A 12500-nucleotide genomic window follows, 5' to 3' on the forward strand; every position below is an offset into this window, starting at 1 on the left:
AAGCCATAGCTTTATCCTTAACTCATGGGATCCAGGCTATAAAACTAATAAAAGTTATTTTCTTCACAAATGGAAAATGACATATCCAGAGTTAACTGTAACTTATATTTAACATAATACACAGTAGATTAACTGCTGTTTTCATCTTTGTCCACTAGATGACACAACTAGCTTTTCAAAGCCTTTAGTTTGGAGACTTTTATATTGGAGACTGTAAAGAGAAATCAGATCTGAAGATGAATGAGGATCATCATGTGTCATGAAGAAGAAACTCACTGAATTAATCTGATCCTGTTCTATTACACTGTACACTTAGTCTTTCAGCTCCAGCTCTGATGTTGTTTTCATGTGATCTTCTTGTTAACTATTAACTTTTCACATTCTTGTTTCTGTCTTAAATTGTGTTAGCCAGCACTGTCATAAAAAGCAATACAGTACGCACAATATTAATAACAGCAGTAATTAGAGTACAAACTATGGTGAACTAACATCAGCTGAACAATGACACTATTGTCTATGATGGTTGGTAAGCTTTGCTAGTAATAGATTAAATACTTTAAGAAGAGTTACTGTATGAAAGTTTTGACCCCTTTAATGGGAATTCGAGAATGTTTGAAAGTCCGATACAGGAATTCAGTAAGTCGGATCACTTTTAAAAGACACAGTAACCCATTGACCCATCCATTTTTATCTAATACATTAAGAAAGAAAGGCCACAAGCCACATTATCATCAGGTTTCGAATGTATGAAAGTCTGGCTGTCATTGTATAAAAATAAAAAGTTAAGAGCAAGGGGGAAAATGTGACTGAGTAAAAGAGTAAAGGGCCCAAAACGGACCCCTGAGGAACGCCAGATCGAATGGATGATGAATGTGTAAAACTGCAGATGTATATAGCGCTTATTATTCCTGCATATCTATATTAACAGCATTAGTCAGTGTCAGTGATGTGAAGAGCTGAGAATGTCATAATATTCTCATGAGACGATCACATTCCAGCTATACACACACACACACATACACACACACACATCATATATCAACTCAAATCAGCTTATCTGCCGCTGAAAAAAATATCTGGTGTAGAATTTACTCAGAAATCGCTAGTAAATTTCACAAATAATTACATAGAAATGGCATGTTGAATTAGACATGAAATTTTGAAGTACAAAGACGTACTCCAATAATCTATTCACAACTTTGAAAAATATTTTTTTACTGTGTACATGCAATTCTCAAATTGAGAAAAGTGGACTTTAACTATAAAACAAATGGTTTCTATGAAAGATTTAAATGTAATGTTTTCCCAGTTTTAAGACTTGCTGTCGAATCAAGACACAATACAAGTATTGCTATTGAAATGAGCATCTTAAAAAAGAAAATTAGTACATTTTATCTAAATCAAGATTATCTGAAGCACTTCTAAATATAACATTTTGATGAGATGCACTGCAAGAAATGCTGTTGTTCCTGTCTTTTTTTCCAGCACAAATATCTGACTAATGTAAATTTGTATCAAAATGAAGTGAGTTTGTGCTTAAAACAAGAACAAATGTCTGCTAATGTGGTCAGAAAAATAACCTTTATTCAGGGAAAACAAGATAATTCTCACTCCATTGGCAGATATTTGTTCTTGTTTTAAACACAAACTCACTTCATTTTGATTAATTTTTTTTTTATTAAACAAGCCATAACATCTTCAATCCTCCAGTAAATGTATTGTTTTCCAGGACAAATATCTAAACATTCTTACATCAAGATACATTTACTGAAGAAGAAGCAGCCTTTAATTGTTTAATGAAAATTGTATAAAAATGAAGTGAGTTTGTGTTTAAAACAAGAACAAATATCTGCCAGTGGAGTCAGAAAAATTAACTTCATTATATGGGAAAACAAGACTTTTTTTTGACTCCATCAGCAGATATTTGTACTTGTTTTAAGCACAATTTTCATTAAACAAGGCTTAATATCTTGTAAATGTATAAATGTATCTTGTTTTCCAGTTCAAATATCTAAAGATTCTGAAATCAAGATGAATAATACTGAGGAAATAACCATTTGTAGCACACATCAAGAACATCTGACAAACCAATGGAAAGAAACCTGCAGAAAAGAGCTATTTGTAAAGCGCATTAATTCATCCGTATGAGGTTATATGGAAACAATGAGCCACACTGGCCTGAAACTACACTGAGAAGCCATAGTGATGATCACACACACACTGGTTATGTGGCACTGGAGTGCGAGAGCCTCTCGGCCTCCAAATAACAATCATACGTGAGCTAATGAGAAACTCTAGCCTTCGAACTCGCTCATGATCCGCATTTAAAACATGTCAAAACCCTGCAAGACTTTCAAGCGCCAGTGCAAGATTCTTAGCAGGTCCATATAAACCCAACCCGAGAGTCACGCACCAGGAGACCCTTCTAGAGCCCGAGGATAAAGACATGAGAGGAACGTCGTATTCGCAGAAGAGCCTGAGCGTCAGCGGCTCCAGCCGGATGAGGGTCCAGAGCCCGTCTCCGACCCGATGCCGAGGCTCGTCGTTCAGCCGAGGGCGAGCCGGGTTCCCGGGTCAGGCTGTGGAAGTCGCCACCGAGATCCATCAGCACCAAAGCAACGAGAAAGAGGAGATGCAGGAGCTGAACGTGCGCTTCGCCGGGTACATCGAGAAGGTCCAGGCGCTGGAGTCGAGGAACGCCTCGCTGAGAGCCGAGCTGGAGTCGCTTCAGGGACGCTTTAAAGCCGGACCCACGGGCCTCGGGGACGAGTACGAACTGAAGTTCAAGGAGATGAGGGAGATGATCGAAGCCCTGACCGCTGAGAAGGGCTCGGCTGATATAGAGAGAGGTTACATCGAGGAGGAGGTGGAGGTCTGGAGGATGAAGCTCGAGGAGGAGCTGGCCATCAAAGGTGAGACTTAAAGTCTGCGTGAGGTCAATCATTTTATCCTTTAAAAATCATCTTTGATCGAAACTACATATTTAAACGGTCTGGAGTTTATAGCTAACTGTGACTGTCTAAGTTATGCATTTCAGAAATGTACATATACAGTTTCCTCTGAAAACAGATCACTGTAAATTATGATGTGGACTCATGCACTTTCTGTAAAGTTGCTTTGAAATAAATAAACGTGAATTGAGTTGAACGGGAGGATGAAGCTCGAGGAGGAGGTGAGGCTCATGTTACTTCTGTCCTGAAGGGTCACTAATCTCTCCCTCCTTCCCTTCTCCTCTGTACAGATAAAACCTTGTCAAAATAATCCCAGTTCACATGGATAGGCGGAAGCCATAACGTTTTCTGTATTATACATTTTTAAGGTTTTCTGTTAGAACGGTGTAGTGTTAGCGGCCGCTAAGTTAAAAACTAATGATCGTGTTGATGGAAGTGAATCAATCAAAACTAACTTTATCTGGACAAAAGCTTTATTTAGATCTGCTGTAAAGCCTAAACAATCTTTGTTACTGTAATCTGCTATTATCACTGTAAAGCTGCTGTGAAACATCTATATTGTTAACTTGACTTGTTGCTATATTGAGACTTGACGACTTAAAGTCCCCCTGTAGTCAATAATTTTATCCTTTAAAACTAATCTTTGATCACCTGAATGACATATTGAAAAATATTTTCGTCATGCCTTAAAATATCTTCAATGTAACCCGACACCCTTACCTCATTTAGTATTCGGTGTTCTATTAATATGTAAATGAGTCCCGCCTCCACTCACTCAGCTCAGAGATACACTCGTTAACTCGTTGATTGGTTGTATAGTTTGTGATGTCAGAAACACCAGCGATTTCAAATCGGAATTTTCCAGATAACAGGAAAATAATGCAACAAAGTTTGTTTCCAGAAGAGAATATCGTCACAGTCCAGCTTAAGTAAGTTCAGTGATGATTCATTTTTGTTGTAAAAAAGTTATTAATTTGTTTCATATAAAGCCACTCTGGAGAAAAGCATGATGTCATCGTCCAGCTCAGTTCAGTTCTCATATAATGGTGCCAATGCAGGAGATCAATAATATTGTTGAATATTAAATTAAATGTTTAATTTAATGTCCTCAACTAAGCAAGCCAATAGCCAATGGCCACAAAGGTGAGAAAGGCTTTTCTCAGTACTCAAGTAAATGTACTTCGTTACTGTCCACCTCTGTTTCTTTATATAACACCACTTGTATATGACCTCACTAATGACCTTGATGATTTGACTCCACAGAGGAGGCCGAAATGATTCTCCGCGAGTTCCGTCAAGACGTCGACAACGCCACGCTACAAAAGGCCGACCTGGAGAAACGCATCGAGCAACTGGTGGCCGAGATCGAGTTCCTGAAGAAGCTCCACGACGAGGAAGTGTCCGATCTCCTCAAGCAGATCGAGGAGTCCAAGGTGACGGTGGAGCTGGACTCCGACAGACCCGATCTCGCGGCGTACCTGCGAAACATGCGCGCGGAGATCGAGGCCGTCGCCGCTCGCAACGTCCAAGAGGCCGAGAAGTGGTACAAGGGCAAGTTCGACACTCTGAAAGTGCAGGCCAGCAAACACGAGGGCCACATGAAGACCATGAAGGACGAGATCACCAGCTTCCACAACCAGGTTTCGGACCTGCAGAACCAGATCGACGGCCTGAGGGCCCGTAACGCGGCTCTGGAGCAACAGCTCGAGGACATGGAGGTCGCGCACCTCGACAAGGCGTCCAGTCTGGAGGACATCATCGCTCAGCTGGAGAACCAGCTCTGCGAGACCAAGGTGGAGATGGGGAAATACATGGCCGACTACCAGGAGCTGCTCCACATCAAGCTGAAACTGGACGCGGAGATCGCCACCTATAGGAAGCTTCTGGAAGGAGAGGAGAAACGGCTCGGGATCTCCGTCGGCGAAGGTCTGTCCGCGCTCGCGGGTGAGTTCGCCAAAATATACTAATGTTTGAGGATTCTCTGTTTCCTTATTAGGGCTGGGATACACTAAATGACTTTTGCACCAATTTACAGTTAGTTTGCAAATTCGAGTTGACAGATTTCACAGGAAATAGTGTTTGGTGGACAGACTTTCATTCGAAATATGTTCTTACTCTGTGATTCTGTTTTGTTTTCCAGCTCAAACATATAAACATTCTTAAATCAAGATACATTTACTGGAGAAGCAGCAAAATTACTTAAAAATTCTGATAAATGTAACAAAATAAAAAGGGGATTCTTTTTCTGACCCCTTGGGCAGATATTTGTTCTTACTTTTTTATATAGCAAAAACTGACTTCATTTTCAATCAATTTTGATAAATTTTTCAGAAAACAAGAATATTTTAATGTTTAATATTTTGTCATCTTGCTTCTCGAGAAAATGCATCTCGATTTAAAATGTTTCGATATTTTACTGAAAAAAGCAGTTTGATATTTTGCAACATTTTTTGATTTTTGAACATATTGCTTTAATTTTCATGCTGCTTCTAGCAATCTGTTCTGGTTTTAAAAGTCGTGTATTCCAGCTTTTAGACATAAACTGATGGATGCTACGCTACTTTTGAAATATGAACAGATTTTAAATGCTCAGCATCATACACTTGCCGACTTGTAAATGGTTACAGAGGAAAAGTTGGGCATCAAACACTAACAGACTTTCTGATCGTTCCGAACAAACGTTGAATCAAACTTTACGTGCTATCAGAATAATCGTAAATACGAGTTTCCTACTCCGAAATTTCTAGTTGGCATTTCCTAGTCGGAGTTTAATTTTAATTTTTTATTAAAATTTTTAGTCGAAAATTGGACCCGTATTTACTACTGGGAAACTGATTTAATTTTGATGGCCGGGTTTCCGACTTGAGCGTTCCATAAACTGTAAACTTTGCGGAGGGGAGAACGATTCTTCAACAGCTACATCGCCTTGTCTTGATAAATATATATACATATATGAACAACCATTTGAAGAATATTGTTTATTTCGAAATTCCAGAATCGACAGCAAGCTGACCATCTAGATAGAGCTGTGAATGTTTATATGGTTGTCAACGAATGGGACGCTACATTTTACAGGTTCTTCTCAAAAAATTAGCATATCTAATTTTTAAGACGTTTAGAGACCCTTTTCATGATATGCAAATTTTCTGAGATAGGAATTTTGGGTTTTCATGAGCTGTATGCCAAAATCATCAGTATTAAAACAATAAAAGACCTGAAATATTTCAGTTGGTGTGCAATGAATCTAAAATATATGAAAGTTGAATTTTGATCATTACATTGAGGAAAATAATGAACTTTATCACAATATGCAAATGTTTTGAGAAGGACCTGTATTCAAAAGTAAATATCAGTACTTCAGTACATTTTGTCCAAGAAATAGACAAGAATAAACATTGTGTCCTCCATGATTCCTATTCTTTCTGGCAAGAGGGTGTTCATGTCCAATTTCCGACTTGAAAAACTCCAACTAGGAATTTCCGACCAGAAAACTAAGAGTTGGAATTTCCAACTAGAAATTTCCGACTAGGAAACTTGTATTTATGATAATTGTGATATTACATGAAGGTACTATAAGTCTTAGAAGATTCTTGCTCTTAATCTTTAGTCTTGTTTTTCCCAGCAGTGACGGAGGAGAGAACCACATCTGTGTCCCGCACTGTAGAGACTCACACGGCTGTTGCCTGAGGACTGACGGAAGATCTGAAGACTCAAACCCGCTGAGTTAACTGAGACTCACGAGATGTAAAACGTTCTCATGTAAAATAACCAAAATGTTACCAGGTACTAAATAAAGCTTGAGTTCAATGCACACTTGTCTCTGTTGATTATTGGACCCTTGATGTCTGGAGTTTCTACATTCATTTGTTTCTTGTCTCTGTTGTCTTTGGCTTGATCAGTTGGAGTTAAAAAATCAATAATTGATTGATTTTACAACATTAACATTTTACTGTTTATTGTATAAAGCGTTATAGAAATATGACAACATTTAAAATGGCATGTGCAGCTATGGTTCAATAGCAGTCAGCCTCATAATAATACACTCATTTAACCTGTTAACTGTGATCAAACTGTTTTCACAGGATGGATTTTCAGTGTTTAAGCTTTTGAATGATGATTACTGAAAGATAAAGAAAGAGTCTTACTGCACACTGTTTCCTTTTATTTCTCATAATATCACATACAAAACCACCTCACGAGAATAAATGTGGAGTTTATCAGAGTATTAAAGCAGTTCTGAACAGAAAGGATGGTGTTAAAAGCATCACTTGACGATGATATAATCATTCAGCTCTATTCCGCCTCGACTTGAAAACAGCTTGCTGACGATTCTGACATTTTGCTCAAATACAGGCTATTTTTCATCAAAACATTCTCAGTTTCCCAGTAATAAATACGACTTGAGAGGCCAACAAGGAATTTCCGACTAGGAAACTCCAACTAGGAATTTTCGACTAGGAAACTCCAACTAGGAATTTTCAACTAGGAAACTCCAACTAGGAATTTCAAGGAAAAAAAATGTCTAAATTGTTACAAATTTTAAGTTATCACAAAAAATTGATCCATTTTCACAGGAAGAATTTTGAGTGTTTAAGCTTTTGAATGATGATTATTAAAATATGTCATAGGGAAAAGAGCCAATAAACCAGGAATCTGACAGTTAAAAGGTCAAATATATCCAAACTGGATTATCCCACATAAAGAGTCTCACTGCACAGGTTCTATTCCGCCTCAACTTGAAAACAGCTTGCTGACGATTCTGTAATTTTGGTCAAATACAGGCTATTTTTCATCAAAATTATCTGTTTTCCAGTAGTAAATACAACTGTAGAGGCCAACTAGAAAACTTCACGCTGTGAAGGCAGCGTTACGAGTAAATATGAGTTTTCTAGTCAGAAATTCCTTCTTGGAGTTTCCTAGTCGGAAATTGGACGAACGCCCTCGTCCCCTTCGCAAGTCGTATTTACTACTAGGAAACAGTAATAAATACAGTTTCCCAGTAGTAAAAAAAAAAAAACGACTCGTGAGGCCGTTCAGGTCCAATTTTCAACTAAGAATAACCCAACTAGGAATTTTCAACTAGGAAACTCCAACTAGGAATTTTCAACTTGCAAAATCCAACTTCCAGCTAGGAAACTGAACTCCACTCTAAGGCCGTGTGTCCACCAAAGCGTTTTTTCATGCGGCTGGCGTAAAATTCCAATTGTTTTCAATGGGAGCGCCGCGTTTTTTAAACGCCATGAGTGTAACGAGGCGCTGAGCGTGTATTTAACGCTCAAGCGCTGAGCGCCAGGCGTTTTTTACTGGTCGCCGAGAGTTGAAAAATGTTCAACTTTGGGTAAAACCCTGCGCTCATCACTGTCACTTTTTACACAGCCGTCCAATCACAGTGGAGGAGGGGCGGGACAAATACCACACGACCAACTGTCACAACATTCTTTCTGTACAACGACGTCAACCAGCAGAGCTAACCGAAAAAAATGGATGAAAAATAAATTTTTAGTATTAAACAAAATTATCTGCAAAATCAGTTACAAGTAAACTGTGCTGCGGATATTCTGTATCATAGCAACGAATCGTCTCAACTGAAAAAACGCAGCACTGCCAAAACGCTCTCAAGCGCCACAGCTAGGCGTTTTCAGCAGAGCGTCTAGCGTTTCCAGCTGGCTAAAAACGCTTTGGTGGACACACGCCCTAAGAGTATTTGAGCTTTTGAATGATGCTTATTAAAATATGTCATAGGGAAAAAAGCCAATAAACCAGGAATCTGACAGTTAAAAGGTCAAAAATATCCAAACTGGATTATCCCACATACAGAAAGAGTCTCATTGCAGTTTCCTTTTATTTATCATGTCACATACAAAAGCTCCTCTTGAGAATAAATGCGCAGTTTATCAGCGTATTCAAGCACTTCATGACAGAAAGGATGGTGTTAAAAGCATCACTTCATCTTCTTCCTCTTGAGGGCCTTCCATTCTCCCTCCTGATTGGCCAGACTGCCGAAGAGCTCCTTCACCTTCCTCTTCCTCTCCGAATCCCTGACGCACAAACACAACACCATTAGAGACTGGCAGATAGAGTACAGTCACAATCACAACACATCAACATGACACGACACATCACATGACAGATCACATGACACATCGCACGACACATCACATGACACATCGCACGACACATCACATGACACATCACACGACACATCACACGACACATCACACGACACATCACACGACACATCACACGACACATCACACGACACATCGCACGACACATCGCACGACACATAACACGACACATCACACGACACATCACACGACACATCACACGACACATCACACGACACATCACACATCGCACGACACATCGCACGACACATCGCACGACACATCGCACGACACATCGCACGACACATCACACGACACATCACACGACACATCACACGACACATAACACGACACATCGCACGACACATCACACATCGCACGACACATCGCACGACACATCGCACGACACATCACACGACACATCACACGACACATCACACGACACATCACACGACACATCACACGACACATCACACGACACATCACATCGCACGACACATCGCACGACACATCGCACGACACATAACACGACACATAACACGACACATCACACGACACATCACACGACACATCACACGACACATCACACGACACATCACACATCGCACGACACATCGCACGACACATCGCACGACACATCGCACGACACATCGCACGACACATCACACGACACATCACACGACACATCACACGACACATAACACGACACATCACACGACACATCACACATCGCACGACACATCGCACGACACATCGCACGACACATAACACGACACATAACACGACACATCACACATCGCACGACACATCGCACGACACATCGCACGACACATCGCACGACACATCGCACGACACATCGCACGACACATCGCACGACACATCGCACGACACATCGCACGACACATCGCACGACACATCGCACGACACATCGCACGACACATCGCACGACACATCACACGACATCACACGACACATCACATGACACATCACACATCGCACGACACATCACATGACACATCACACGACACATCGCACGACATATCGCACGACACATCACACGACACATCACACGACATCGCACGACACATCACACGACACATCACACGACACATCACACGACACATCACACGACACATCACACGACACATCACACGACACATCACACGACACATCACACGACACATCACATGATCAATCGTGATTAGAATTACGGATGCCACAATTATGCAATCGTTCAAAGGCGCAGTGACACATCACACGACACATCGCACGACACATCACATGACACATCACACGACACATCGCACGACACATCACACGACACATCGCACGACACATCGCACGACACATCGCATGACACATCGCACGACACATCGCACGACACATCGCACGACACATCGCACGACACATCACACGACACATCACACAACACATCACACGACACATCACACGATCAATCGTGATTAGAATTACGGATGCCACAATTATGCAATCGTTCAAAGGCGCAGTGACACATCACACGACACATCGCACGACACATCACACGACACATCGCACGACACATCACACATCGCACGACACATCGCACGACACATCGCACGACACATCGCACGACACATCGCACGACACATCGCACGACACATCGCACGACACATCGCACGACACATCGCACGACACATCGCACGACACATCGCACGACACATCACACGACACATCACACGACACATCACACAACACATCACACGACACATCACACGATCAATCGTGATTAGAATTACGGATGCCACAATTATGCAATCGTTCAAAGGCGCAGTGACACATCACACGACACATCGCACGACACATCACACGACACATCGCACGACACATCACACATCGCACGACACATCGCACGACACATCGCACGACACATCGCACGACACATCGCACGACACATCGCACGACACATCGCACGACACATCACACGACACATCACACGACACATCACACGATCAATCGTGATTAGAATTACGGATGCCACAATTATGCAATCGTTCAAAGGCGCAGTGACACATCACACGACACATCGCACGACACATCACATGACACATCGCACGACACATCACATGACACATCACACGACACATCGCACGACACATCACATGACACATCGCACGACACATCACACGACACATCGCACGACACATCACATGACACATCGCACGACACATCACATGACACATCGCACGACACATCACACGACACATCGCACGACACATCACATGACACATCGCACGACACATCACATGACACATCGCACGACACATCACACGACACATCACACGACACATCGCACGACACATCACACGACACATCACACGACACATCACACGATCAATCGTGATTAGAATTACGGATGCCACAATTATGCAATCGTTCAAAGGCGCAGTGACACATCACACGACACATCGCACGACACATCGCACGACACATCGCACGACACATCGCACGACACATCGCACGACACATCGCACGACACATCGCACGACACATCACACGACACATCACACGACACATCACATGACACATCACGACATCGCACGACACATCACACGACACATCGCACGACACATCACATGACACATCGCACGACACATCACACGACACATCACACGACACATCACACGACACATCACACGATCAATCGTGATTAGAATTACGGATGCCACAATTATGCAATCGTTCAAAGGCGCAGTGACACATCACACGACACATCGCACGACACATCAAATGACACATCGCACGACACATCACATGACACATCGCACGACACATCACATGACACATCGCACGACACATCGCACGACATATCGCACGACACATCGCATGACACATCGCACGACACATCGCACGACACATCGCACGACACATCGCACGACACATCGCACGACACATCGCACGACACATCGCACGACACATCGCACGACACATCGCACGACACATCACACGACACATCACACGACACATCACACGACACATCACATGACACAACACATGACACATCAGGTGCCGCTCACCTGCTCATGATGTCATTGAGTTTCTCCCGAGCCAGGAATCGCGTGTCCTTGCGGATCTCCCTCAGCGCTCCCTTAAACTCACGCTTGTGTTTGTGCTTGAGTCGCTCTCGCTCCTTCTCTTCTTTAGTGTTCCCTCGCTTTTTACCGTAATCCAGACTGGAGGAGAAAGAAGAGTCAAGCTTTATTTATACAGTGTGTTTCACAGCAGCTTTACAGAGATAACAGGACAATATAGCAACAGTTTGTTTCCAGAAGAAAATATCATCACAGTCCAGCTTCAGTAAGTTCAGTGACGATTCATTTCTGCTGTAATAAAGTTATTATTTTAGTTAAGTAACGAAGGCTGGTGCAAGACATTCAAACAAGGCGAATCTGTCCGAGGGAAA

The 12500-nt window shown here is 42.0% G+C and overlaps 2 protein-coding genes across 4 annotated transcripts in view; one reads left to right on the forward strand and one right to left on the reverse strand.

Annotated features, from left to right (window-relative positions):
• The first annotated feature begins 2007 nt into the window (after positions 1-2007).
• vimr1 (vimentin-related 1) lies at positions 2008-6762 on the forward strand. Of its 3 annotated transcripts, none has more exons than XM_077235460.1 (3): positions 2008-2912; positions 4215-4895; positions 6574-6762. In XM_077235460.1, the coding sequence occupies exons 1-3, from the start codon at positions 2447-2449 to the stop codon at positions 6636-6638; spliced, it is 1212 nt and encodes a 403-aa protein (XP_077091575.1). In that variant the 5' UTR covers positions 2008-2446; the 3' UTR covers positions 6639-6762. The 3 variants fall into 3 exon arrangements, with proteins under 3 accessions (XP_077091575.1, XP_077091576.1, XP_077091577.1); XM_077235461.1 differs by having other exon boundaries at positions 6577-6762; XM_077235462.1 differs by having other exon boundaries at positions 4215-4877; positions 6577-6762.
• A 332-nt stretch (positions 6763-7094) lies between these two features.
• The window catches only part of nop14 (NOP14 nucleolar protein homolog (yeast)), a 28322-nt gene continuing 22916 nt past the window's right edge, over positions 7095-12500 (reverse strand). The window contains exons 17-18 of the mRNA XM_077235468.1: positions 12115-12270; positions 7095-8989 (exon numbers count right to left, since the gene is read on the reverse strand). Of these exons, the coding sequence (XP_077091583.1) occupies positions 8893-8989; positions 12115-12270 (253 nt within the window). The 3' untranslated portion in view covers positions 7095-8892. The remainder of the gene's footprint in view (positions 8990-12114; positions 12271-12500) is intronic.

Source organism: Siphateles boraxobius, unplaced genomic scaffold (genome assembly GCF_051911475.1).
Source record: "Siphateles boraxobius isolate OS27281-9 unplaced genomic scaffold, OSU_SipBor_1 192, whole genome shotgun sequence".
NCBI classification, from domain to species: Eukaryota; Metazoa; Chordata; class Actinopteri; order Cypriniformes; family Leuciscidae; genus Siphateles; species Siphateles boraxobius.